Source organism: Scomber japonicus, chromosome 2, assembly GCF_027409825.1.
Source record: "Scomber japonicus isolate fScoJap1 chromosome 2, fScoJap1.pri, whole genome shotgun sequence".
Lineage (NCBI taxonomy): Eukaryota > Metazoa > Chordata > Actinopteri > Scombriformes > Scombridae > Scomber > Scomber japonicus.
This window is the reverse complement of record NC_070579.1, coordinates 20,159,690-20,186,980: the sequence shown is the minus strand read 5'-3', so window position 1 is coordinate 20,186,980 and position 27,291 is coordinate 20,159,690. Positions and strand designations below refer to the sequence as shown.

The 27,291-nt window shown below is 38.6% G+C and overlaps 1 protein-coding gene across 1 annotated transcript; it reads left to right on the top strand.

The window, feature by feature from the left end:
- Positions 1-27,291, top strand: ugt8 (UDP glycosyltransferase 8). The gene is made up of 6 exons (XM_053331087.1): positions 1-182; positions 7,475-8,307; positions 14,075-14,217; positions 21,649-21,725; positions 23,538-23,757; positions 24,006-27,291. Exons 1-6 carry the CDS (start codon positions 173-175, stop codon positions 24,385-24,387), a joined length of 1,665 nt encoding a protein of 554 aa, XP_053187062.1. The 5' UTR covers positions 1-172; the 3' UTR covers positions 24,388-27,291.

The window sequence follows — 27,291 nt, the reverse complement described above, 5'->3', positions numbered from 1 at the left end:
TTAATGTTCCCTCTGCCTGTCTTCGATACCCGGGGACCCACTTTACTTCACAGGCATTTTTTCTAAGTCCTGACCACTTTTTGTGTTTCATCTCCCCGACACTTTAAATTCACCTTCAAGAAAAATTAGGACTACTGCATTTCTACCCCCCCACCTGTTCTGTGCACCATCCATGTCTCAAGGTAAGGCCAACACAAGACGAGCTAAGTGCGTACAACAGGTGCAGCGTAAACTCAGCCAGGTTTGCTCAACAAAACTCCAGTTTGCTTCATTGTTTCAAGCATAGAGTCGCACAGTTGATAACAGCTGTGAACTCGTCCGTGTAGTTTGGCTGTTTTTTGTAACTGAAAATTCAGGTGCGAAGATCTAAACCTCCGGAGACAGGTGTAGCCAGATTGCTGTGTTGCGTTCAGGCTCCTTATTTAATTAAAAACTAAAAAGTGAACATGGGCTATTCCTATCTACAATAAGCTACTTCATAACCTTGTATGTGAATTCAGTAGTAATCTGGTTTTGATATTAATTTCTTTTGTAGTTTTACTATGTTAAAATATTCCCAAACCTAGTTTGTTGTGTCTTTATATCATAATTTAAAAATATTTACATCTGGACCAGATGTTTGTTTTGGCCAATTTTAACACTCCTAATATTGAGTTGCGTGAGTTTTGTATTAAGCCCCATTAAAAAAAAGCTATACTGGTGATGACAGTTTTTTTTAACAAGATGACAGAAGTTTGAGTATCAGTGATGTGAAAATGATAGCCTATATAACACTTTGTGATCCCATTACAGCTGATTACATTACAGAAGGTAACAATTCCATTATAAACTCAAATTCACAGGGGGCAGTCTCCAAGTATATGACCTGAAAACTAAGGTGAACTCATTTTCCAAGCTTATTTATCCTTAAGACAGTGTTTCTCTTTCTTTTTTGCCCTAATGAGCTAACCTACATTACATCAAAGCACCTGCCTGGCAGGTCCTGTTGCACCACTGCAAAACAATCACGAGATATTTGAAAAAAAAAAAAAAAAACGTAGCCTGTGTATCTGCAGGTGAAATCAAACTCTCTGTTTGTGCTATGAGGTGTATCATTGCAGGAAGCTTAACTCATTAAAAGGGATAAATGGATAAATCCACATACAATGAGGTGGCTTGCAATACTTGAGAGAAAGTGTGTACACAAGTGTTAAGGTTGTCAATCCAAATCTAATGATTAATATCATCCCTGAAGCTATTTGAACATAATGAATATATTGCCTGAACACAGTTTAAAACATACATTGATGCTTTTACCCTTTATTTGCCACTATATACATACACTATATATGCTTTCAAACAGTCTTGGCATTCATCAGTGCTTCTTTGTTTTCAGTGCATGATGTTAATGAGTTTCTGTGGGCTTTGGTGACGGGCAACCTTACTGCTTTGTCTCAGTCCTCTGCGTTATTTGTTTATCGGAAGTAACTCTTGGGAAGACAAAGCCTGTCTTACCTGTTCTTGAGTGTTGATGGTTGAGGTGTTGCGAGGGAGCTACAGGATTCAGAAGGTTAGAGGAAACAATGCATTATGCGCACAATTTTAAAAATGTTGTAAAGAAAGGGCTGAATGGAACTAAACGAATGTCTGTTCCATTTCGCAATGACAATTCCAGAGCCTAAATGTATAGTATGTTATCCAAAACTATAGAATGCAATCTTCTCAGATTACATATGGCCACCTGGATAGCATTGGGTAACACTGGGTTTGGATAGCAAATAAAATGCTTCAGTAAGTAAACTTGTGTATACATTTGATCAGAAGCACACGTGGAGGAATGTATGGCTGGTTTACTGACCCTATTGTATGGAGATATATATGAGTTGGGTCTATGCCAAACATGCCCTCTGTCAAATGCTGAAAAAACTTAAAGTGATAAGGGTGATATGGAGAGACTATGTTGCTATTATAAACAGCTTCTCATGTGGCTTCCTTGGTGTGTGAAAGTCAAGTGTTTTTTTCCACTTTCATTTTGTTGTCACTAAAAAGACTCTCTCTCTTGACCTTAGCTTAACTCATCTGTGAAGTGCTCCAGGCTCCACCTTCAGAATGAACAAGATATCGCATCATTATTCTTAGCCTCCCATAGACTTTGAGCCTATGTGGTTTTTTGCACATGCATGCACTAAGATATTTTGCTTGCAGATCAACATATGCCAGCATGTCTGATTTCATCATCAAAGTTTAAATTGTGATATGATGAACATTATATGTGATAGATAATGATTCCATCACACTCAAAAGCTTTGGTATGCTAAAAAGCATCCATCAAGAGGCCCCAGTTGGATTGTGTTGCAGCAAACAAACCCTAGATCAGTTCATCATGCACCATTTAAAGCCTATGAGGAAAAGCAAACCGCTTAGGCTGACTTGTGTTTGACTTAATATCAGTTCTTGGAAGTCACATCTCCCCTCTCAACAGGGTGCATTGAGCTAATGAACCCCCACTGTGAAGCAGCAAGGCTTCTCCTCCCACTGTGCTAAATCTAGAAACTGCTCGTTTAGATTATGGTATTACAGAGTGATTATCACTGTATAATTACCATCTTATGACAGTCTAAATAGATTTTTAGCATTTTGTTTGTTTGAAACCAAAGTGGTAATTAGTAAAAATCACATTTATGTTATTGTCATTCTCAGTTTCTATCATGCTACAGTTTGCTCTTTATCTAAATAGAAAGACCCATTAATTAGTATCAATAAGGTTAGATGCAGTTATTGCGGTTTGAAGTGTCTTTGTTAAGTAAATATATCAATATAAATATCTCTGGTTATGATTCATATCACAATATGGCAAATGTTTGCATAATACAATATAAACATAGTATAATAAAATATAAATAAAATAAAATCAAACTGATGTTAAATGCAATGACCTGCATTCCAAGGTGATAACACGAAATTCGAAATAATTCAATTATGTAAAACAAAACTTAAAATGATTTATCTTTTATTTAACTGCAATTTGCTAATAATAATCATTACTTTTCGACAAATATATGGTGTCCAAGTAGAAAATTATGGTCATATAATGAAAATATTATTTTAAGTAAATAAAAATCAATATTGAAGTATGTCAAATATATTTTTGGTTACTGATTTTAAATATTTTATATATTAACTGTAGATGAATTAAGGAAAAGATAATGGTTGCAGAGTATTGGGTAAAACTTGATAAGAAACTGTTTTATCGTGGAATTAGGGAATGCTGAATGAAATGAAACAGTTGCTTTTTTTGATTAGGTATAACGATATTTTGCATATTTCTGCTCTTTGTGTGAATAGAGTCATCAGTAATGTAAAATATCATGCATATGCAGATTGAGGCATTCATTGTAGATTACACTTAACTATCCATATATTTGGACTTAATAGTGATCTAACTGTTAAATTGTGGTCTCATATGGCAATATATACTGTAGTATACTTAAATATTCCAGCTCTTACTTGTTAACCATAAGATATTATATTCCATAAAAAGCATTCCTTATAAATAATGTTTTTCTCCTTTTTTCAACTTTTGTATTTTTCTTGTCTGTCTCCACTCTGTCCCAGATCAGTTCACCATTTCTTATTCTTTTAATTCATTTAATCCAGATAATTTCTTCAGCCCTCCCTGTGCACAGTGTAACCAGACTCCATTTTTAGTAACTTAAGTCATGACGCATCACAGTCCTCAGTAGACAGTGGCTGGTTTCTATAGTTACCATCAACAGTCTGGGCTGAGAAGTGTTGGCAACGATATCCTCAAGACAATGCTAAACAAAATGGTGGCCATGTTGAGTCCTATACCAGGCCCCAGCTGTTTGCAGAGAGAAATTCCACATTGTGGACATGCAGGTGGCTGATACACTATGCAATCCTGTGTAGATGCTATCAGTAGATGCTCAGCAGAAACAATATGGGTCATGCCATTTGATCTTCAATAGACTCCACACAGGGGACATCAGCAAACCAGTTTATGTTTAAACCTAAGAAATGTGCCATTCAATCTATTTGCTTAACTAGGCTTGGCCTGTACATTTTAAGGCTGATTACATACTATGCTAACACAAGAGTAACAATTATGCAAGATGCTTCCTTACATGCTTCTGTGGGCCATCCCTGAAGATGATCTAAATAGGAGTACAATTTGGTGCTGAAGCATGATATTTAAATTGCTGCTCTAGAAGAATGTACTTTATGCTTTCTCTAATGCTCTAAAAGGCTTTTTCATGTTATCTAAAAGTTTAAGAATTGAATCATCTGTGCTATGTTGTTAAATATGATGTTCAAAATGTTGACCTCTTATTTTGCTAAACAAGAACACAACAAGCACCCCTTGTTTTGCCCATGGCTTTATTGTATACATCACTTACTTAGCTCCTGTATGTTAGGGTACAAAGTCACAGTCACATCTGTGGAGTGTCATTTGTACATTTTCCTCAAGGTCAACGCATTCCTTTAAGGTGTGACACTGTGTAGAAGGAGAGCACAGGTTAGGCATTGTAGATTAGAAAAACCTGGATAATTGATAGTTCTCCATAAAGAGGTATCCACTGTAGATGATGAATTCAAGTAAGAGGAAGAATGAGTGTAGGCATATAGGACACAGGCCTATGACATGGTGGCATGATAATGGTTCTTTGTGCTTGTGTTTGTGAATAGAGAGGCTGGAGGTTTAGAATGACGTTGGTGCTACCCACACCATGTCAGTGACGGCTGTGCAGAGGATGAGAAGAGATGAACTGGTAGAATCAAAATACATGGAAAGAAAGGTTTATTAGGAAATGTAAAGTTTTAAGGGAAGAAAATGAGACCACATAGATGTAGTACTGTCTCAGTACTACTTGCCAGTATGTGTGACAGAACTGGAACTCAGTTGAGGGCAAGGGCAGTATTGAATTCAAGCTTAAAGTTTGGCATGCAACGTGAGAAATAGCTCTGTAAGCTTCATAGAGTAGATAGTAGATCAAAGTCAAATATGGAGAGCACAATTTGTGGCAGAAGCGTACTGTGGAAATATTATAGCATGGGAATATTTTAAATTGGAAAATAAAAGCAGTCCAACATCCACTTGTAATGTTGGCAGTGTGAGCATTTTGTGAGGCAGTAGTAACAGACCTGTGTTCCATACTCTCAATTTGATATGGCACCAAAAAAAAGAAAAACACTCAATGGAATACAGTAAGTTCTCTCAGGTAACTCAGGCAATGGCTGCACAGGAGCAACAAACACTGGTGAATACTTTTTAAAAGGAGAGAGAGATTTACTCGAGACAGCAACAAGGCCAAAAAGATTACAGAGAGGGTAATTTTTACGTAATGCATTGCAGAGCTATTGACTTATCAAGCATATACATTTGATTGATTTAAGTAACTTGAATGTACTTGAAATAGGCTATGCACTGTGCAGCTGTATTATCTGGGAAAATACTAGTATCGGATCCGGATTCAGTATCGGCAGATACTCAATGTTAAATGACTTGATCGGGACTAGGGATGGAAATTGATAAGATTTCATTGATATCAATGCTATTATTGATCATGCTTATCCATCTGATTCTTTATCGATTCCTGATCAATTCTTTATGCGTAAAAACATTGGCAACTCTTTTATTATTTCCACTATTTATCAATGACCTTGCATGCTGATGAATGTTTAAAATACAACTGCAGCCGAAAGTTAACTGAATTAACTAATTTGTAAGCATCTTACAATCTTACAATTCTGTCTGTATGAGAATAACAAAATGGGGAGGGGGGGCAGGGGTGCTCCGCTCTTATTAACGTTAACGTTTTGTATCTGTATATCTACATGCACCGTTAGCTTCAGGGGAAAGCCATTATTGTCCAACACACTGAGTAGTTGCAGGGTTGTTGAGGTGAGACAGACTGAGAATCATCTTATTTCCTTCACCTCAGAGTTGGTTTAAGTTGTTTAATGCTGCAGTGTGTGTTGGTTAGCTGGTCTCGTTTATTACTGCCAGAGTTAGCTGTTCCACTCTTCTAACGTTAGCATTAGGTGAGTGACATTGTAGAAAGTTCACAGTATACTTCACGTTCATCTCACAAAGATAATTATTTAGTCATTAAAGCTGCAGTTTGTAGTTTTGAGAAAAAAGTGGACTTAGCCAGAAAATTTGAACGAGTACAGCCTTCAGGTCCCTCCTTCTTCCTCTCTGCTGCGCTGCAGTCCTGCCTTCTAAGCCCCTCCCCACAAAGGAACCTACTGATGAAAGCTCATAGTTGTTTATCTTGTATTTTAAATATTGTTTTGTCAGCTGCAGCACTGTGAGAAGAGTTATTTCTGTGTTTCCTCATGTTTTATGTGTATAATGTTAATCGAACAGCAGCAGTAGTGTTGTGTAGTTACTGCAGGACTCCAGCAGAGGGAGTGTAGAGCTGTCAGTCATTACACACGTGACCCGAGGAAAGTTTATGTGTCTGTGTAGTTTTCACATTAATACTCATACATATTTCCTTTAAGGGCTTTTAAAAATATAGAGAGTGTAAGTAAAAAGAAAAAAGTCTCAGTCACACCAGCCGCTACCTCAGATCAGGATATATCAATAAAGTTTATATTTAAAAAAACTAATGAACACTGCACATGTGCGACTCACATTGGCCGCTTGGTCGGACTCAGATTAGGTAGCATTAATATATATAGTATTAATACTTTCCCGGTTACATACAGATGTACAAACTTTCAAAGACTGCTGAAACGTCTTTGAAATACATCTATCCAACATATAACAGTAGTTTGTCCAAGTGGTTTTTCGTAAGTAGCTGTCCGCTACTGCGCATGTCAGACTCACATCGGGTAGCGACTCACATCGGATTGGCGACAAGGAGTGCTGCCGAGTGAGAGCATGCGCTGTGCGGGGGAGGGGGCCTGCCAGCAGCGTGTGTACAGCGTCATTGACACTCTCACTTTGATTGGTTGTTTTACTCGGGAGCGAATGGATTCTTGCAAATCATTTTACGACCACTGGGTGGACCCAGGGACAGTGAATTATGTCACAGCTTATCTGTATCTTATTTTACTGTCAGATAATAATGACAATTTTAGCAAATATAACCCAAAAATAGTTACAGACTGCAGCTTTAAATCAAAATATGTTTGTAACCACTGCCGTTTTTGAAGATGAACTACAAGATAGCTGAAGATAACTTTAGCTTGTGTGCACTGTAGACAGTCAGGAGGCTGCCATGCCCTCACAGATTAGTTCCGCTTTTTCCGTTCCGTCAACACCACACACCTGGGCATCACTAAGAGGAATTGATAAGCTCAGGGGCATACAATCCTAATGGATCGGACAATTTGGAACTGGTTCTAAACTGGAAGCCATTCTCGATTCCCATACCTAATCAGGACATCTCTACTATGAATTGTATGTAACTGTCTTCTGCTTTAATTATGATGATGTTAACATTGATCATGTCTTTAATTTCAGCCATGCTCCTACCCTCGTCAGTTCTACTCCTCCTTGGCCTCTTCATGTGGAGTCCCGGTGCATCATGGGCTGCTAAAGTGATTGTAGTCCCACCCATCATGTTTGAATCACACCTCTACATCTTCAAGACATTGGCCACAGCTTTGCACCAGGAGGGCCATGAAACCCATTTTCTAGTTTCAGAGGGTCGTGAGGTACCCCCCTCCCCTCACTACCACTTACAACGTTACACAGGGATCTTTAACAGCAGCACGGCTGACAATTTCCTCCAGTCCAAAGTCAGCAATATTTTCTCAGGCCGTCTGACATTTCTGGAACTGTTTGACATTCTTGACCACTACTCTCAGAACTGCGATGCTGTAGTTGGCAGTGCTGAGGTAATGACCCGCCTCAAGGAGGCGAAGTTTGATCTGCTGCTGGTGGACCCTAATGAAATGTGCGGTTTTGTGATCGCTCATATCTTGGGCGTGAAATATGCAGTGTTCAGCACAGGTCTGTGGTACCCTGCAGAGGTGGGTGCCCCAGCCCCGCTTTCATATGTTCCTGAATTCAACTCGTTGCTGACAGACCGCATGTCTCTGGTCCAGAGGATAACCAACACAGCTGTTTACCTGGTCCAGCGCTTTGGAGTCCGTTATATTGCATTACCCAAGTATGACCGGATTATGAAGAAACACGGAGTGAAACCTCAGGTGGCCATGGCTGACTTGGTGCAGGGCAGCCAGCTGTGGATGCTGTGCACTGACATGGCTCTGGAATTTCCAAGGCCCACCCTGCCACATGTGGTGTACATAGGAGGTATCCTCACCAAGCCCCCCAATCCACTGCCGCAGGTCAGTATTAAGAAAAAGAGAGAGAAAATGTTTTTGTGTGGTATTATATGAGAGATGAGAGATAGCTTATATAGACTCTTTGTTTTTATATCTTTGTTTAAGTACATAAAAGGTTAAATGTATTGGGCCTATACTGAAAGATGTTCTCATTATCCTTTAGCTAAATAATGCTTGCAGGGTTTACTATGAGCGCTGTAATGTAAAACGAGGGCTCTGAACGATTTGTGACAAAAGGTAGGCATTACAATGTGTAACTGATAGACTTTGGACATGAAATTATGCAAATGTCTGGTTGTACAAGATGGAAAATTGTTGTTTAACCTCACACTGACATGGGAGAAGTGTACCCTTGTGTATAACATGTAAATATGAGGTGAGCACTTACTATGCGTTCAGACCAAAAGTGTACAAAGCATACAAAGCATGCGGAAGTCATTCACCTTCTATTGGGAGCCAGATGGAAAAGGCAGAGAAAGCGGCAAAGGCGTAGCGGATTGAGCGGACAAGGCGGGGAAAAAAGTTAAAAATGTTTTAACTTTTTATGACGTGCCAGAGTGCTCAAAGCAGATGTCTAGATCTGCTGACATCCCTTGATCAAGTGGGTCCCAGCGAAACAACCCGCATAACTTGGGTTCCTACCAAAAATTTGTTCCGAAATGGCGCTGGAGGTACTAATTGCTGCCGTAGCAGGAGATCTGGTACTGTACAACGTCTCACTATTTGGATACCGAGACCAATTACAGAAGGCCGATGCATGGAAGAGGGTCGCTGAAGCAGTTGGTTTGTCTGGTGAGCTTTTAAATGTGGAATATGTTTGTAATAAAGGAGAGAAAATATTGCATGCTTGCTTTTCCGGCCATAAAAGTAGTTTCGTTCATTCATTCGTCCTTGCATACAGCATACACTTTGCATATTGTAATGCACTGTATAATATTTAATGTGTTGCGGCCCCTTTAAATTGAGAAGCAAGAACGAAAGGGCGACAAAGGCGACAAAAGCAACTTTAGCGGGGCAGACAGGGCGGCTTTGGCGTACTGTCCGCTTTTGGCGCTTTTGGTCTGAATGTACAGTTACACTTTTTTTTCTTACATTTTTCTTAGGAACAATCCACTGGAAATCTTGGGGTCAGCCCTTTTTAGTATGCGTGTCCAACATGTTGAGCCTGTTAATTGCTTTTGTTTTTTGTTTTTTGCACAAACCTGTGTATTTTCAGTCAGCTGTCTCTCATTAGTCAAAAGCTGCCATGAAAAAAATTGTTTTTGGCAGAAAGACGTGGTATAGCTCTTATATCTTAAATCTCATTCAATAGAAACTGTTTGTTGGTGGATGGATTAAAGCCTCATACTTGTCTCACACATAAAGCCTGGGATACAACATCTTTGAGGGAGCTCAGTCAGTTTACTTAGAGTAAATACACACAGCTCTATTAATTTTGTGACACTCTATCTGCCAGCTTTATATTTTCTTCAAATTATTTCCTCCTTACTCTCTAGTTTCTGTATTTGTTTGTATCCACCCTTGCTTGTCCCCTTTGTCTCTGCTATCACTTGGTATCTCCTATTATCACATCCTGCCACAAAGCAAGCTTTTATAGACGATGCTGGGGTGAGGATGGGTTTGGGCTGAATGGACATGGTAGATTTTGAGCAGAGAGGGAGGGGAGTCAAGAAGGGCAGAGGCAGATGGTGACGGGGGGTTAGTCCAGCGTTTGGACGACGAGAGCGCGGGCCGTCGGTATCTACTGCGGGGGGTTTTGGAATGCCACTACAGCCAATAGGGTGCATTGTGTTGTGTTGTGTGGAGGGAGTTATAATGGAAGTGGAGGGAGAACGAGCCCATTGTTCTGGGCAGAGCTCTGGGGACACTGAGACTCTTTTATGGGGTCACTGAGGCTGCGTTGTAGGGACAGTAGGGCTGTGCTGCTGGGACACAGAGCCCAGTGTGCCCCTGAAGTTGCTCCGTGCCAGGACCGGTCTTAGCTGCCGCAGCTGGACTACCTCCCTCTTTCTACTTGTCCTCTGCTTCTATAAGTCCAACATGGCTGCTCCCTGATTACTCCTCATCTATCAATCAATCAATCTTTATTTATATAGCGCCAAATCACAACAAATGTGATCTCAAGGCAATTACACATAGAGCAGGTCTAAACCGTACTCTTTAAGTTTCTTCAAGTCCTAACATACCCACATGAGCAAACACTTGGTGACTGTGGCAAGAAAAAACTCCCTTTTTTTAGAGGAGAGAGAGGAAGGATAGGAGAGAGAAGCACATTGAAAATCAACATTGAGAGAGAAGTACATTGAAAATCAACATTGAAATTAGTAGGTCATCCCGACATCTACAGGCCCAGATTACCTGTGAGACGAGAAAGCTCAGACAACTCCAGGGAAGAAATTTAGGTTATTGAATGCATTAATAGTACATGAATGTTAATGGATATAGATGGATGGATAGAGAGAAAGAGGGAGGAGGAGAGAGGAGCTCAGTGCATTATGGGAGTCCCCCAGGCAGTCTAAGCCTATAGCAGCATAAACTAGGAGCTGATCCAGGACAAGCCTGGTCAGCACTAACTATAAGCTTTATCAAAAAGGAAAGTTTTAAGCCTACTCTTGTAGAGAGGGTGTCTACCCCCTGGACCAAATAATGAAGATGGTTCCATAAGAGAAGAGCCTGATAACTGAAGCTCTGCCTCCTATTCTACGTTTAGAGATACTAGGAACCACAAGTAAGCCTGCATGCTGGGAGCGAAGTGTTCTGGTAGGTACATAAGGTGAGGAGGATCTTAAATTCAATTCTAGATTTTACAGGAAGCCAATGCAGTGAAGCTAAAATGGGAGTAATATGATCTCTCTTTCTAGTTTTTGTCAGAACACGTGCAGCTGCATTGTGGACCAGCTGGAGAGTCTTTAGAGACTTGTTAGGACAGCCTGATAATAGTGAATTACAGCAGTCCCGCTTGGAGTCACAAATGCATGGACCAGCTTTTCAGCAGCATTTTGAGACAGAATGTGCCAATACACAATCGCTCGCTCTGTCTCTATCTGGATGAAATTTCGTGGCCGTGTCCCGCCCCTAAACACTTCTTATTGGTTGAAATGTACACGCTGCTTCCTGTTGAGAAGCTAGCTAGCAGAGAGAGAACTGAGAAGCAAGCATGAACGAGGATCTGGAATATACTTGCGATAAAATCGTCACGCTGCATACCAGGACAGTTTTGTGCAAGATTTTGTCACCGGTTCGCTCGCCTGTTGTATGTCAGGATGCGATGTTAAGTAGCAGGAAGTTGCAGGTCATCCAGGTCTTTATGTCCTTAAGACATGTTTGTAGTTTGGTTAACTGATTGTTTTCACCTGGCTTTATTGATAGATATAATTGGGTATCGTCTGCATAACAATGAAAATGTATTGAGTGTTTCCAAATAATGTTACCTAAAAGAAGCATATATAAGGTGAATAGTATTGGTCCAAGCACTGAACCCTGAGGTGTCTAACTTTTGTTTGAATGGAGGATTTATCATTTATAAACTGAAATCTATCTGATAAATAGGACTTAAACCAGTTTAATGCAGTTCCTTTGATGCCATGTAAATGTTCAAGTCTCTCTAACAGGATTTGATGATCAATGGTGTCGAAGGCAGCACTAAGGTCTAACAGGATGAGGACACAGAGAAGTCCATTGTCTGATGAAGTTAAGAGGTCATTTGTAACTTTTACTAGTGCTGTCTCTGTGCTATGATGAGCTCTAAATCCAGACTGAAAATCCTCAAATAAACTATTACTACTGTCTACTGTCACATACTTGCCATTCTCAAATGAATAATGAACTGCTCCACAAATGCATATGCGCGCACACACACACACACACACACACACACACACACACACACAAAAACACAATTTTTCCCCCCAAACTTCAAAGGCTTTCTGATTCTCTGGAATTGCTCTAGCGTCTGCCAAGTGAAAAGCATTTGTGATGAGCTGATGGCAGGCTGCACTTCATTCTGCAGCCTGATCATAGAGGCAGGTTTACTGGCTAATGTGAATAATTCCCAGAACAGGTCTCCTGCATCCTGGAAGGCATGTCATGTCTCTACTTGTTACTACCTCAGTATAGCTCTCAGTTGATAGAAAGTGATGCATAACACAAGCGTCCTTTCTTTAGTTCTAACTATAGTGCTGACATTTTAAATATTTCAACAACTTTTTATTCATAGACCAAAGCTTCAGGATCACAATGAATGTAGATAGCACTTATTATAGTTGGTTCTTTTTGAATTTATGAAATTATGTTCATCATGTGAGCATTGCGTGTAGGGTCTTTTGAATGAGATCATTTCAGTCTTCCTTTTGCCCTATAACCCTGTAACCCAACTTCATCAAGGAAATTATGTCATGCAAAGCAATGAGATAACCTGTAATCTCATGAAATTACAACAGGAGCTCTGATATAACTGACTTCACTCTAAATAATAGAAGTCTCTAAAAGCAAACAAACATGGAATCCTCAGCTCAAGTCAATTATTCAGGGTAATTATATTCTAATTTAATGTTAACTTGGTGTTACTGTATAGTCCCAGATGGCTAACTGGATAACTGTAGTGACCATTTTCAGTCGAAAAACAGTTCACATGAAAAGTTTTGTCAGTGAAGCCTATGAATTATGCAAAGTTACTGAGATGTTGTATCTAGAGATGGGCTATTTTGAGTTTTACCAAGAAAATCTTATGACTTTTATTGTATTGGGACAGCGCAGAAACCTTAGACATTTCAAAACTTGGCACATAAAACCAAAACTGTCTGCATGGCTAGATACAGCCAAGTGTGCAAGAAGGAATATTGTTTTTTCATACCTTGTACTGATTAGATTTCAGTGTTCTCAGTATTTCTGTCTATGAAAGGACAACTTACTTTATTTGTCAAAAACTGGTGACCATATTGCCTCATAGTGAGGTTATCTAGGTACAGAATATTCAGATATATTATACTGGTGTATTTAAATGAATAACTTTGTGAACTATCAACACATTTGATTTATGTCATAATATAAAAAGTTGATGTATAATGGAACACTGGGCACCAAGATACAAAATGCAAGCTTAGCACATCCTTATTTGCAGTTCTGAGGCAGTAGATTGAATATATTTAACAGCTTCATGAATTAGACATAATGTAAATAAAGTCTTTCTTGATAAACTGGGTATATTTTTACCTAAAATGTTCTAGTGTTTGAATTTAAGCCAGCACCAACTTGAAGCACTTGTTCAGGGGTTTATAGTTGGCAGTCTCTCAATTTATCCACCTATTAATTTTCAAATTTAAGTGTTTTGTATGCTCATTGATACATCACTTAAAGTTATTATATGTGAGTTCAATGACATCATCCCACATTTATCTGTAAACCTGTAAATCATTCAGAATGTGTGTCCAATAATCACCATAAACTTCAATCATGTTGACTGAAAATAAAGTCAAAAAGACATCAAAAACAATGTACAGTTTGTTTATCGCTAATGTGTAAAAAGTAAACTGAGATAAAGGTCAGCAGTTAATTATCAAGTTATCTATAATGTGGGTCACCTGCAATAAAAAAAGAGTAAATCTACCATGGAACCAGTGACTGGTGATATAAATGTTGAAAATACAGCTCTAGCACAAAACATGGAGTATTGTTGTATAATGCTTATACACATATTGTTGAAAGACATACAATCTCTATAAAATGCATTAATGTAATTTAACTCTCATTTTCTTTTTTTCATATCCTACAGGATTTTGAGACATGGGTGAATGACACAGCGGACCATGGTTTTGTTGTTGTGTCATTTGGAGCTGGGGTCAAGTACCTTTCCCATGACATAGCTCACAAACTGGCAGGAGCGCTTGCCAGGTTACCCCAGCGTGTCGTCTGGAGGTAAAGTATCTGTTTTCTCACTTTCAATCATATGCAGCTGTCAGTGTGACAGATGTGAGAACAATTTGTGAAGCTTCAAGGTAGTGACCTTCCCCCACTGAGCACTGATAAGCTTCTAGATGCCAGGGGATAGTATGCACACTGTATATCAGAGAAATTTCATTTTGATCATTCATTTTCATTTCGACTCTCACAATTAGCTGTACCATTTCTGTTCAGTGACACATCACAAACTAGAGGCAAAATGTTGTTCCTCTGTGCAGTCATATTCCCATTTCACATCAGGTTATCTTAGGTCGCCTCAGTGATCAAACAGCAGCATCCAGTATTCTGACCTTTGAAAGAGTTTGTTCTTTTCTGAGGAAAACTAACAGTCTCTAAAACTAGTGATTATGGCTTCAGATTTTAATGGACAGAGAGATCTTTGTATTTTATGAAATGTATCCAGCTAAGCCTAAAAAGATAAGGGCTTTATCCTGAATTTTAGCTCAATTAAACAAACTGCCAGCCTTTCTGCGACTTCGAGGATAGATACAGAGATCTGACAGCATGATATTGTGGGTTGTTTTCTGCAGCCACAGGACAGGCAAAATATGTCTGTGATGGGGACACTTAACCTGTTGCAGTATCTAGGTGTACATGCATCTGTCAGTGTATGAACGTTGTATGAATACAGATGGTCATGAATCAGTGATAGGACATTTTTCACAGACTTCACAGAATCTGTAACAGTGCATAAATGTTTTATGATTGTTGATGTTTATGCATTTGGTAGTGAATTAATGATAGGAGGTCCTTCATATATCTAAAATGTTAGTGCTTGAAAGGTGTGATCAAAATCTAATGTGATGTAATCATTTACCAAGGGTCTCACAACGGTTGTCCATTGACTGTGATGTGAGCAAGAAAAACTAAGAAAATTAGGAGAGGAAAAGTAGGACTGGAAAAAGACAAGACTCCCACCCATGAACCTGTTAAACCTAAACTCTTATCTCAATATATTTGTTTTCCATTCATTGACTACATCCACAAAATTAGACATCCAAACTGACTTGAGTTTGCATAATTCTTGTCAGACAATAGAGCTTATTAGGTCAGTCTATCCTGGTATGTAAAAATAGTGCATTACTAATATAGATAATAGAAACTCTTAAAAGTAATTTCTAACTTGACTTTTCCGTATGTACATGGTGCCACTGGGTTAATGTTTGAACATGTGCCTGTGTGCAGAAGGTCTGTACTAAAACAAACTAAACAGTTTACAGTGATGTCAAAAATGACAAAATAGTCAAGAAATCTTTCATTACCTGCATCTGTGCCAGAATGATTATGGTTTTAAAATACGTTGTTTTTATTTAGTGTTGGATCATAGATACTGCTTTGGTGTGCAAATAACATCTAGTTTCAGTTTTAGATTTAATTCTTAAAGTATTGCCTTATTTTGTTTCTGTTTTTGTTTTGGTTTTAAGCAAAAGCACTACATTTATAACTTGAAATGTTCATGAAACCAAATGTAGATAGATTATTGTTTTATTTATTTCAGTTGTACGTTTGTAATGTTGAACTATTAATGATGATATGACTGTGTGACATTGCATTCCTTCTGGCTCTTGGAGAGACGTGCAAACATTTCTAAAGCTGCAATGATTAGCCAAGTCATCAATTAATCAATCAATTGAAACATTAATCGTCAACTAGTTTGGTAGATGATTAATCAATTTGACTTCTTCTTTAAGAAATAATTCCAAAAATGTTTCCTTTGTCTTCTATGTTGTTGGACTCACATTTTATAGCTCATACAAATAATTGATTAATCCAGGAAATAATAATCACTCTTCTAACTCTGAAAAATGCGTTTAAAGTTATTTTTCAAGTTAGAGAAGTGTTAAGATATGAGACAAGAAAAATAAAGATATAGAGAATATGAGGATTTTAAACATCTTTTCTTGTAGAAAAGTATAACTGGGAGTATTGGAGTATGATATATTGTGTTATGATATATTAGTATACTTATAACTAAGTTATAGCTTTTAGAGTTGTATCTAAATAGGGTGGGATTCTGTTTACATAAAGTAACTCAGTGGTCGGAAAATCATAGAGAGTTAAATGGTAGACTGTTTCAGGTGAAATATGGGTCAGTGTATGAACTATAATTAATCTGAGATAGTTCATCTTGTATATTGGGTCATATGTCTTTTATGGTCTTTGGATGCATTTCCATGAATCACTTAAACAGTTACACGATGTAAATGCATAAAGATACTGCCTAGTCCATTGTGCTTTATTGCGGCTCTTGTTGCTTTCTATTAAGTGGTACATTACTACGTGTGTGATGTCGCTTCACTCATTTTTCTTTTACACACTTAGGAGATGAAACTGTGAAAAAGGAAGTAGAGGGGGCAGGACTGACCCGGGGGATTTGTAATGTCTATTTGTGGTTTGTGGCTACTTGTGTGATGTTGCTTCACCCATTTTTCTTTGAAACACTTTGGAGATGAAATTGTGTAAAAGGAAGTTGAAGAGGTAGGACTGGACCCAGTGATCTCTAAACACATATTAGCATCTGTATATGATATATGATGAGTATACATTGATTCAGTTTGGGATTTAAGCACTGTCTTTTAATTTACTATTATTAGGATAGGTGGTTTATCTTTGTACAGTGCACACATGAAACATGTACAGTGGCTCATACTAGTTCCATAAAAGTAATTATTTATGGTAAATCATTATAGTATTGTTTTATTTTATATTTTGTGGTGCTGTACACAACATGGTTTAATGCTGTCAGTAAAAAATGCAACAGCTTATGAAATAAAGTTATTTCAATTGTGTATTGGGCTGCCTCCTGCCATTGCAATCAGCCTCTTAAATAAATGGAGGGGGTTCAAATACCTGTTGAATTATAGCTTTTCCCCTTAAAATTAAATAAATTATGTGTACAGTTGTTATGAGTCATTGGTGATAATTAAATGCAATACATTTATAGTAAGTACACAGTTAATATGGTTAATTTTAGTATAATTAGCTCAGTTACACATTAAGGCATTTTGAAACTGAAGAAACTGTTGATTATTAATTTCTAATGTTTAGGTTTGAGGCAAGTCCTCTAAACACAACATATAAAACATTGCTACACTCACAATATTGACAACCACATGAGAATTTTCCATTTTCAGTACAGTCATTGTTGGCTTGTTTTAGAACACCTTGCATCACATATCATCACATAGTTAAGGTTATCAGACATGTGGTGTATATACATAAAACATAATAGAAATTACCAGATGCAAGATTTAAAGTATTTTAAATTTATTACCATAAGTGATAAAATGCTAAGAAATGTGAATTTGAGCAATGGGTTAGTTAAGAGCCTGTCCAGTGTGACCTGGAGAGTCTGGTACACTGTGTAAGGAGAGAGGCAGTTACCCTGATCCCATTTCACTGCAGAGATGCATCCAGCTAAGTGTCTCGGTGCAGGTCAGTGAAGTTCGGACTGACAGGGACATTTACCTATTTCAATGTAAGGAAAAAAAACATCCAAATTGTATGAACGGTGTATCTCTTACTGTACAAACAAACCAGAAAACACTAAAACAGGAGCAGAGTCTCATGCACGGTTGAAAGCCAAGGAATAAAAATGGGTTTTAAGACGAGTTTTAAAAATGGACAGTGATGGGAGGCTTGCCTAATATTTAAAGGAAGCTCGTTCCATAATTTAGGAGCAGCTACAGAAAATGCTCTATCCCCTCTGAGCTTCCGTTTTGACCTTGGTACCTCCAGGAGCAGCAGATCAGCTGACCTGAGGCACCGAGCAGGAGTGTGGGGGTGAAGGAGCTCAGAGAGGTAAAGCGGGGCCAGACCATTCAAAGATTTAAAAACAAATAAAAGAATCTTAAAATGGACTCTAAAGTGCACAGGTAGTCAGTGGAGGGAGGCCAGGGTGGGAGTTATGTGCTCCCTCTTACATACTCCAGTTAAGAGGCGAGCGACTGCATTTTGCACCAACTGGAGATGTGCGAAGGAGGACTGACTGACTCCAAAATAAAGTGCATTACAGTAATCCAGCCGAGATGTGATGAAGGCATGGATTACTGTTGTGCAAGGAAAGGCTTCACCTTTGCCAGCTGTCTAATGTGAAAAAAGCAGGACTTCTCTCTGGACTTTACTAATTTGCCGATCCAATTTAAAATCACTTTCCATCTTAAAACCCAAGTTTGAGACTGTTGGCTTTAAATAATCTGCCAAAGGACCCAAGTCAACAGGAGGGGGTTCACAAGGGCCACTGGGACCAAACACCATCACTTCTGTTTTTTTTTTCGTTGAAATTTAAAAAGTTCATGGCCATCCAGGCTTTGATGTCTTCAAGCCATGCCAGAAGTGGTGTGAGGTAGAAAGCATTCTTCTTTTTCAGCAGCACATATATCTGACTGTCGTCAGCATAAAAGTGGAAAGAGATGCCATGCTTTCTCAGGATGGAGCCCAGTGGCAGTAAATACAGAGAGAAGAGCAAGGGCCCTAAAATCGACCCCTGTGGAACCCCATACGACAGTAGAGCAGAGCTGGATTTCGAAGTTCCAAGGCTTACACTCATGCTTCTGTTGGCCAGATAAGATCTGAGCAACTCCAGTGCAGTACCACAGATGCCCACTGGGTGGCATAGCCGAGCCACTAGGGTGTTGTGGTCCACAGTGTCAAAAGCTGCGGTTAGGTCCAACAGAACAAGAATTACATGATCACCAGAGTCATTTGCTAGTAGGATATCTTTAAAAACCCTTAGTAAAGCTGACTCGGTGCTATGCAGGGTTTTAAAGCCTGATTGAAAGACCTCCAGGACATCATGCTCATCCAGATGGATGGTTCAATAACAACCAGTACATGACAAATATTTTGAGGGGTTGGGAGTCAAGAAGACAAGCCAAGGATCTGAGTGGGGTCCCTGACTAATAGATTGTGGTTGTAGTGTTTTCTTGGAAATAGGTTGTTGTCAGAAATCTTTACATTCAAATTCAGGCACTTTTATTTATCCCTCAATAACTCAATCTAGCAGCAGTATTCAAGAATCAACATGCCAGTGACAACAGGTCAACGTGTGAGTACAAAAACACAAGCAGCGGACACACTTACAGTCACCCCACATATGACCGCTTACGTGAGGAGCCAGATGATAACAACAGCAAAACAAAACAAACTTTAAAAAAAACAAAGTTTAAACACAGGTTTAAAGGATGTGGCCTGAATTTCAATGACTGCTGCCTGATGGCAGAAAGAATGAAGGAATTAGAATAGTGGTTTGTTTTCATAAGGAGCGCATGATAGCACCGGCCTGAGGGCATTAAAGATAATTCACTTGACAGTACACTAATTATTACTTTTGCTTTCTGGACCACATGTCCAGAGGGTGCACAATCCTTTTAGCTGGACGCCAGTGATTTGGAGCAGTACTCAACAATGCCATTTAGACTATTTTTGTCCTTCAAAGATAACTCATTGAACCAACATATAAATGAAAATGTTAAAAGGCTTTCAATAATGATTGATAAAAGTTGCATCAAATATTATGACAGACACAAAAAAAGTTGAGTGAATTATTTTTTGTCCCAGTTGACAGTTGTCTCTGTGTTTGTATCAAACTTGAGTTGAGAGTCAAACACTGTTCCTAGATACATATTGTATCTAGGAAGGATTGTAGCTACAATTTAAACATCTTCATCTTGTGTAATGCTTGCTTTCGGCTTACCTCAGTTTTTCCTAAAAATCAATGATTAGTTCTTGCCATGGTTTGTTGGCAACTGGGCAGGAAGTACCGTATGTTGCATTGCAGAGTATAAGGTTTGCCATGACAGTACAAAACAGAAGTTTTGTAGAGAAATGCTATAAAGTGGAATAACGTTTAATGACAAAGCAAATGTAACATTCCTCTACTCTGCAACTGGGATGTTTAATGATAATGTATTGGACAATGCTCCACATGAATCTGATCAGGTCGAGAGGTCCCATATCAGAGTGAAGTGAGAAACTATTTCAACACTGAATGGTAATCTTACTTCCAAACTGAGAAGATGGAAATGGAAGAGGGCTGATGAGATGGAGAGGGTCCAAGCCAAATGAATCGTGTCATTGATAATTGGCTGCATGAATGTAGGCTTTGATTGGCAGGACAGTGAATTGTTGCTTTGTTTTAGAGAGAAAGAGAGATGAAAGAGTTTGGATTAGGGAGGGAAGGAGACAGATATGGATGGATAGAGGTAGTAATGTAGCATGCAAACATTGTGTGCAGTATGTGTCGGACAATTTGTCTGCACACACAGCCACACATGCCACAAATATACACACACAATACTGTACACATTCATCACTCACCAATAGAAAGGAAATCCTAAATGTCTGGGGGTGAACATCTGGGGCCTTTCTTCTTCAATTTCACATCATGTAAATATTCAACTTAACATACTATAAGTTATCTGTCGCACACATTCATAGAGCTAAATACATTTCCACATATTCAGCTTAACACACTTCCAATAAATGTCCAAGACAAGAGTTGGTATTTATAGTTTTTAGTAGAAGCAATTGTGAAACTCTGAAACCAACACTGGACAACAAACTCAACGACAGTGATTACAAATCAGAAAAATATTACCATAAACAACAATTTGACACACAGTAATTGGATTCATAAAAGTATAGGTTAACTTCCAAGTTGTCCCTCATGCCAGGAAGAAACACAAAAGAAAAAGATAAACATTAAAGATAAATCTTCATAGGAAGGTACAATAATATGTGTAGGTATCTTATAACCATACAAATGTGGTAAAATGAGTCCTGAAGAGTAAAATTAAAGAGTAAATAAAAAAAAAAAAGTTACCAGTATAACAGTAACTAGCAGTTAAAATGTTTTATTAGTAGAATATTGTATTCAGACTGTTAGCTTATGCTATGGCTAACTTGAATGAGTCACAGAAGAACAAACAGCTATAATAAAGAGTAGATACTGCTGTCACAAGGGTATTTTGTGGAGTCTATTGCTTGGTTACAGATCTGTAACAGTAGCTGCTGTTGAACAATGTAGTCCAGTGCAATAGGGGTTTGCTATTAGCAACATAATGTTGAACTGAACCCAAATGCCCAAGGCAGAATAGCGCACCATTTAAAAGGGTTAATTCAATACAATTCATTGTAGCCAGGCTTTATAATTGAAAAGCAGCATCAATTGTTTGCACTTTTTTCCCATAATCAGTGGGAATAACAATTTTGTGTGACTAGCAAACTCTCAGTAAGTGTAAAATACACTAAGCACTGTGAAATATATATCCTTCATAAAGTCAAACTTCAGAGATTTTCATGATGTTCCCACAGTGATTATCGCAAAAAATAAAATGTCTGAGCATTGTATTTACTTGTCTTTGTCCACTTTCTTTCTTCCTTTAGATTCTCTGGAGTTCCACCCAGTAACCTTGGCAACAATACCAAGCTTGTTGATTGGATGCCTCAGAATGACTTATTAGGTAAGTACATTGAGAGCTGATGAAGAAATCCTGTTCATAAATTTGCTGGAGGGAGTGCTTTATTGAGTATACTGGTATACAGTAACCTTTATAGATACAGAGCGGGTCTGACACAGTGAACTGACCAAGAGCAATGGCAGGAGAGCACATTGATACAGTGGACCCAAAGGCAGTGATCAGACAGTATGCAAATCTAGTTATGATCAATGGGTAAGGGGGGCATTGCAAGGCAGTCATCAGACAATATGCAAATACAGTTGAGATCAAAAGGTAGGGGGCAGCATTGCATTAGGACATTAGAATGTGGCATACAGTTGACTGATGAGATCAAGCGGTTAAAACAGGAGATGGTCGGACCTCTTCTCAAACGTTACTTGACGTCACATGTGGATTCAAAACTTGAGATCAAAGCAGCAGGATATAACACAGAATGGTGTGCTTTTTGTTAAGTCTGCATCGGTTAAACATTTATTCTTCATCACAGCACACCACATAATGTACTACTACTATTTCACCTTCCAGTCAAATTGTTTTCCTGATTGTGTGGGTATATTTTAATGCACCATATGAGCTTAAATGTATTTTATAGCACTTGCCAAACCCTTGCAGTGAGCCTAGATGTTATGTTTGAACTTCTCAAGAGTCTTCATTTTGCTAGTTACAGGCATTTTACACGCCTTGGATGTTTTTATGAAAGTCATTCCTGCATGGATGTGGTGAACAAGGTATCGTTTAGATGGGCTCCTCCCATACATACTTATTAGCCACAGTAATGAGAAGAATGTGAATGTGTGAGCCACTTTAGGCCTGGCAGTAGTGAGGAATGTACAACATTCACATCCTTGTTCTGGGTCAGTATTAGTATTTAAAATGACAGTACACCCAAAAAAACGATTAAAGTTGCTTTTTACTGGGAATGTAAGTGAGACACGACTTCTGTCTGTTGAGTCCACACAAACTTCTTTTTGTCAGGCTGTCTTCACCAGGCTGACTGACAGCAGGAATTTATTCAACAAAAATAGTTTTCATGTAGACTTCACCAGACTTTAACATTGTTTTATTGATTTTCTTTATTTGATGGACAGGGGAAAACTTCTTATAGTGTAACCGCCAAGCTCATAGCTATACTAGGAGACTTGATCAATCATTGCAGATACCATTAGAAGTCTTAAACATACTGTATAGTTGTACATATAGTTCACAACATATAAACTGCAGGAGATTTGTGTGATTTTAAACAGCTCCCTGAGGAGATTACACTTCACTAAATGACTCATGTAAGAAAAAAAAAGAACGAGGGTCCAGTGGTGTCTGGGAGTCATTGTGGATTGATACATTTGATAAAATGAAAGTGGGTTGGCTGAGTGATTGACATAAAAAAGCTTCTAAAATGCTAAAAAAAAGACCAATAAAGCCAATATGGACTGGCCTTTTACTCTGTTTGGACTCACCTCACCTCAGTGACCTATGGGCAATATAAAGTATCAGTTAAAAGTTTCAACATACATTCTGTAACTGTAAAAATGGGGTATAAAAAAGTCTTCATCTTCAAAGAGACACTGTCTGAGTTATTATGTTATTTATACTAATTTATACTGAAATTATATACACATCCATATCTTCATTCCTCCACCTTCACAAAGTGTGGAGTAACACTGAGTGTGCAGCAATTTTGGGGATCTACAGTATTAAATGTAAATAATCTAGAAACAGCTAACATAGCAAAATAAGCACCACTTAAAAAAAATAGTAATGAACATAACACCTAACACACAAAATAACATCACATCCCTCATGCCTCTGTTCATCTAGGCCACACCAACACAAGGGCTTTCCTGAGCCACGGTGGTCTGAACAGCATCTACGAAGCCATGTATCATGGGGTGCCAGTGGTGGGCGTGCCGCTATTCGGAGACCACTATGATACCATGACTCGTGTGGCAGCCAAAGGTATGGGTGTCATGCTACACTGGAAGACCATGACCGAGGACGACCTTTACAAAGCCCTGTCCAGCGTCATTACAGACACAAGGTTTGACTTATAAATCTTATATTCATTGTCACACACAAGTGCTTTGTATATTAGTGTTATTGTTTATCAGTGCCACCTTGTGACAGGTTGTGGTATTAACTGTTGATGTACAAAAATCACTGGCTCTATATTCTATACTCAGTTGTACGCTCATGTGTTTGTGCCCTTTAGCATTTTCAAATGTTGTCCATAGAGTCCTTAAAGTGTCCTTATACCCTTGTTTCCATCCACTGTCTCTCCCTTCTTAGGTACCGCCGGCAAGCACACCTTCTCTCCACCATTCACAAAGACCAGCCAGGCCACCCTGTGACCAGAGCCGTCTACTGGATCAGCTACCTCCTCCGTCATAATGGTGCCAACCACTTGCGCTCTGCCGTATATGAGGTGTCTCCTTACCAGTATTTCCTGCTGGATGTCATTTTCACCATTGTGGCTGTCTTGGCTATGAGCGTCTTTGCCCTGCGTCGATTGGGACGATTGCTGAGGGTAAAGTTCGGGGACCAGAACAAAGGAAGTGGTGCCATTAGGGATGATGGCAACATGGTCAATGGACATTGCCATAGTGAAAGCATGTCCAATGGTAAACACAAACGCAATGGCTCCTTGAAAAATGAGAAGAAGAGTAATTAATTTTTGAATGGCCAAGAGGGACGAGGAAGAAGTTGCCTTAAGAACTCAGCTCTAGGTTTGGTTTAGTGGTTTTATAAAAGCTTGGAGGGGAAGCTGTTCTTAGGCCTGTGTCAAGAGGCAACTACGACTCGTAGTGAGCAAGAGGCTGTAGGAGGATACATAATGCATCGTATGGGGACAGAACAACACATTGGGTGCTCAAAATCTGTGTGTGTGTGTGTGTGGGTGTATGTATATATGTGCACTGACGCGAATTTAACGAAAAGTCTAACAGCAGCTATAGCAATACAACACCAAACTGGAAGGTCACTGAGGATGAAACACAGGAAAGACCCATTGGAGGACATTTGCTTTAACGTGCGTCTTCTATCCTGCGTGTTCTCTATTGTCTTCCTGCCTTCCCACCAGTGGAAGGTTGATGAAGAGTGGAAATCATGAACGCCAACCCCTTATCCTCAGTACAAAACAAAACAGAAAATAAATGGATAACTTTTGAAATATGTAGGATTTAACATTTTTAACGGGAAAACTCTGCTTCACAAGTGTCTGGTAAACTTTAAATAGAGGACAAATCTATTTATTACTGTACAAACACATTTTAATGAAGGACCTTTTTAACTTATCTTATTTTTAATTTATTTCATGTTTCAGTGGTGTGATAGCATTATGGTGTATGTACACTCCCTCAATGTTAATATCCCCTACATCATTGTGGCTTTCATATTGATGAAGCAAACACAACAGGAGTCATTGTAAACATGCACAGGTCTGTGTTTTCTGCATTATCCACAGTATACATGGTGGTCTTTCTTTCTAAGCTATTCAGTGTGTTAAATATTTTCAGTTTTCTCCTTTTCACATGGTAGTGCCAAACATGGGCTGCACTTTGCTGTGTAACATCCATCTCTTGACTGTTTGTTCTGCTAGAGAATAACTCAACTGAACTGTGTTTGGCTTATCAATGTGAAAAGGATGATTATATAATAATCAAATGATAAGGATACTGTGGATACTGTGGATACTGTGGAGAGGCAGTGCCAGATCAGAAATGTGTTCTGCATCATTCAGTCAGGTGATCAGGGATGAGTCAGAACATTATTGATTTATGATTACTTGCTTGATCATTCCCATATCTTGATTCTGCATTCCTCATCTGCTTATTAATTATCAAGGATTCTACAGTCGATTGCCATTTTTGGGGTTACACTTGATATTGTACATCATTCCTCTATGATTTACTTGTTGGATACTTTCTAAATGCTTGTTTTAAATGACACTGTTCAGGTACAAGTCCATTCAGTGCTTCTCTTCTGCAAGTTAAAGTTCTTGAGGTTAATCTACAAACTATGCAGACCTGTATGTAATTATATCAACCTAGAGTGCGAATGATTCACATTCTGTATGTGGCCTTTTATAATGCAAATATGTGTATACAGTATGCTCGAATACCAATGTCCATGTGCGCTTTGTGTTGTTTCATTCAATGCTTGTGTGTTTTAGACTACTGTACAGCTTTGGATTGAGTGTATGGATAAAACAAGCCAGATGTTTTAGCCCACTGCTAAAACAACTGTTGGCTTTTTTGCTATATCTGATGTCATGTCATCATATTGAGTGTATGCCCATAGTTACGCAAAGCATACTGTTCTTTCAAGAATGAAGTTGCTATCAGTAGCTTTTACATCATCTTATGTGTCAATCCGCCCACATCATTTTACTTGTGTTACTTGGCCAGCATTAAGCTGTGAGGTCTGTTAATTCTAAATGAAGATGAAAGAAGGTTTAAGAAGAAGGAAAGGATGATACAGTTCTGACAACAAAGGTAAATCCAACTACTTTTACAATGAATAATTTCAAAGTCTCACTGATCCCAGCAGCAAAATTAAACTTGAACCCCCTTTGCGGGAGTAGTATCTTTGGAGTTTTCTGGGGATTCAGTATCCTGCTAATGGGCAGGTACTAATGGACATGGGACATAAGAATCTCATGAGACTAACAGTTGGAATATGTTTCAAATCACCAGGCTAGGCATACTGTATTTTCCTCCATTGTTGTAGCAACACAGTCAGATATCAACTTTAATAAAGTTGCAAATTGCAACCACGTTGGCATCCAAGCAAAGAGATTGTTTACCATGTTACTAAAGCCTTACTCATGGAGCTATGTACATTTAAATGAAAAGAAATACTATTGCTTAACCAGTCAAAACTGCTGAAGACCTTAACATCCAAACAATATATACAAGTTCACAAGTCCTGTATATTAATTAAGAAAAGCGTCATGATCTTCCTTTCTCTGTGAGCTACAATTACACTTGCACAGCACATCCCAGCCCTGCTGAAAACAGACTATTATACTTGAATCATCATCTTTACCATCATCATTAATAACAACTTCAGCCATTAGGTGTGTGTGTGCTGTCTGCAGGTGCTGTATAAGCTATGAACAGAGTCTAGGGAGAAAATGTGCTATGGTGATATCTTTTTTTTTGTTATCATTATTATTATTATTATTTCAGTATTAATATTGTTACAGTCCACATACTAAACAGTCCGACCTCCCCCCAGCCCCTCTCCTCTGTTTCTGTACTCACTCTGCAGTCTGTTCTTGTGGCGTTTGTATTTCATCAGCTTGAAGACTTTGTTCACTTGCTTGTTTCATTTGTCCACCTTTCTGTCTTACTATTAATTTTGTGGTGTATTCTGCAGTCTTTGTATTATTGTCTCTTTGTTTCTTGTCTTTTCCTTTCTCCTCGAAGATCTGTCCGCTTACTTGCTTTTTAAAAATCTTCATTTCACTTTGATTTTGAAGCTTCTTAAAGTTCTCAATTTCCCTGTCATGTGTGTCTATGTTGTAAATAGAACAATGTAAACAAAGTACTCATGCTGAATAAAAAATACATAT

What these genes read in the sequence shown, in the direction of transcription:
- ugt8 (XM_053331087.1), top strand. An exon ending in CCCCCAATCCACTGCCGCAG is followed by an intron (nt 8,308 to 14,074) that starts GTCAGTATTAAG and finishes CATATCCTACAG; the next exon opens with GATTTTGAGACATGGGTGAA. An exon ending in AGCGTCATTACAGACACAAG is followed by an intron (nt 23,758 to 24,005) that starts GTTTGACTTATA and finishes CTCCCTTCTTAG; the next exon opens with GTACCGCCGGCAAGCACACC.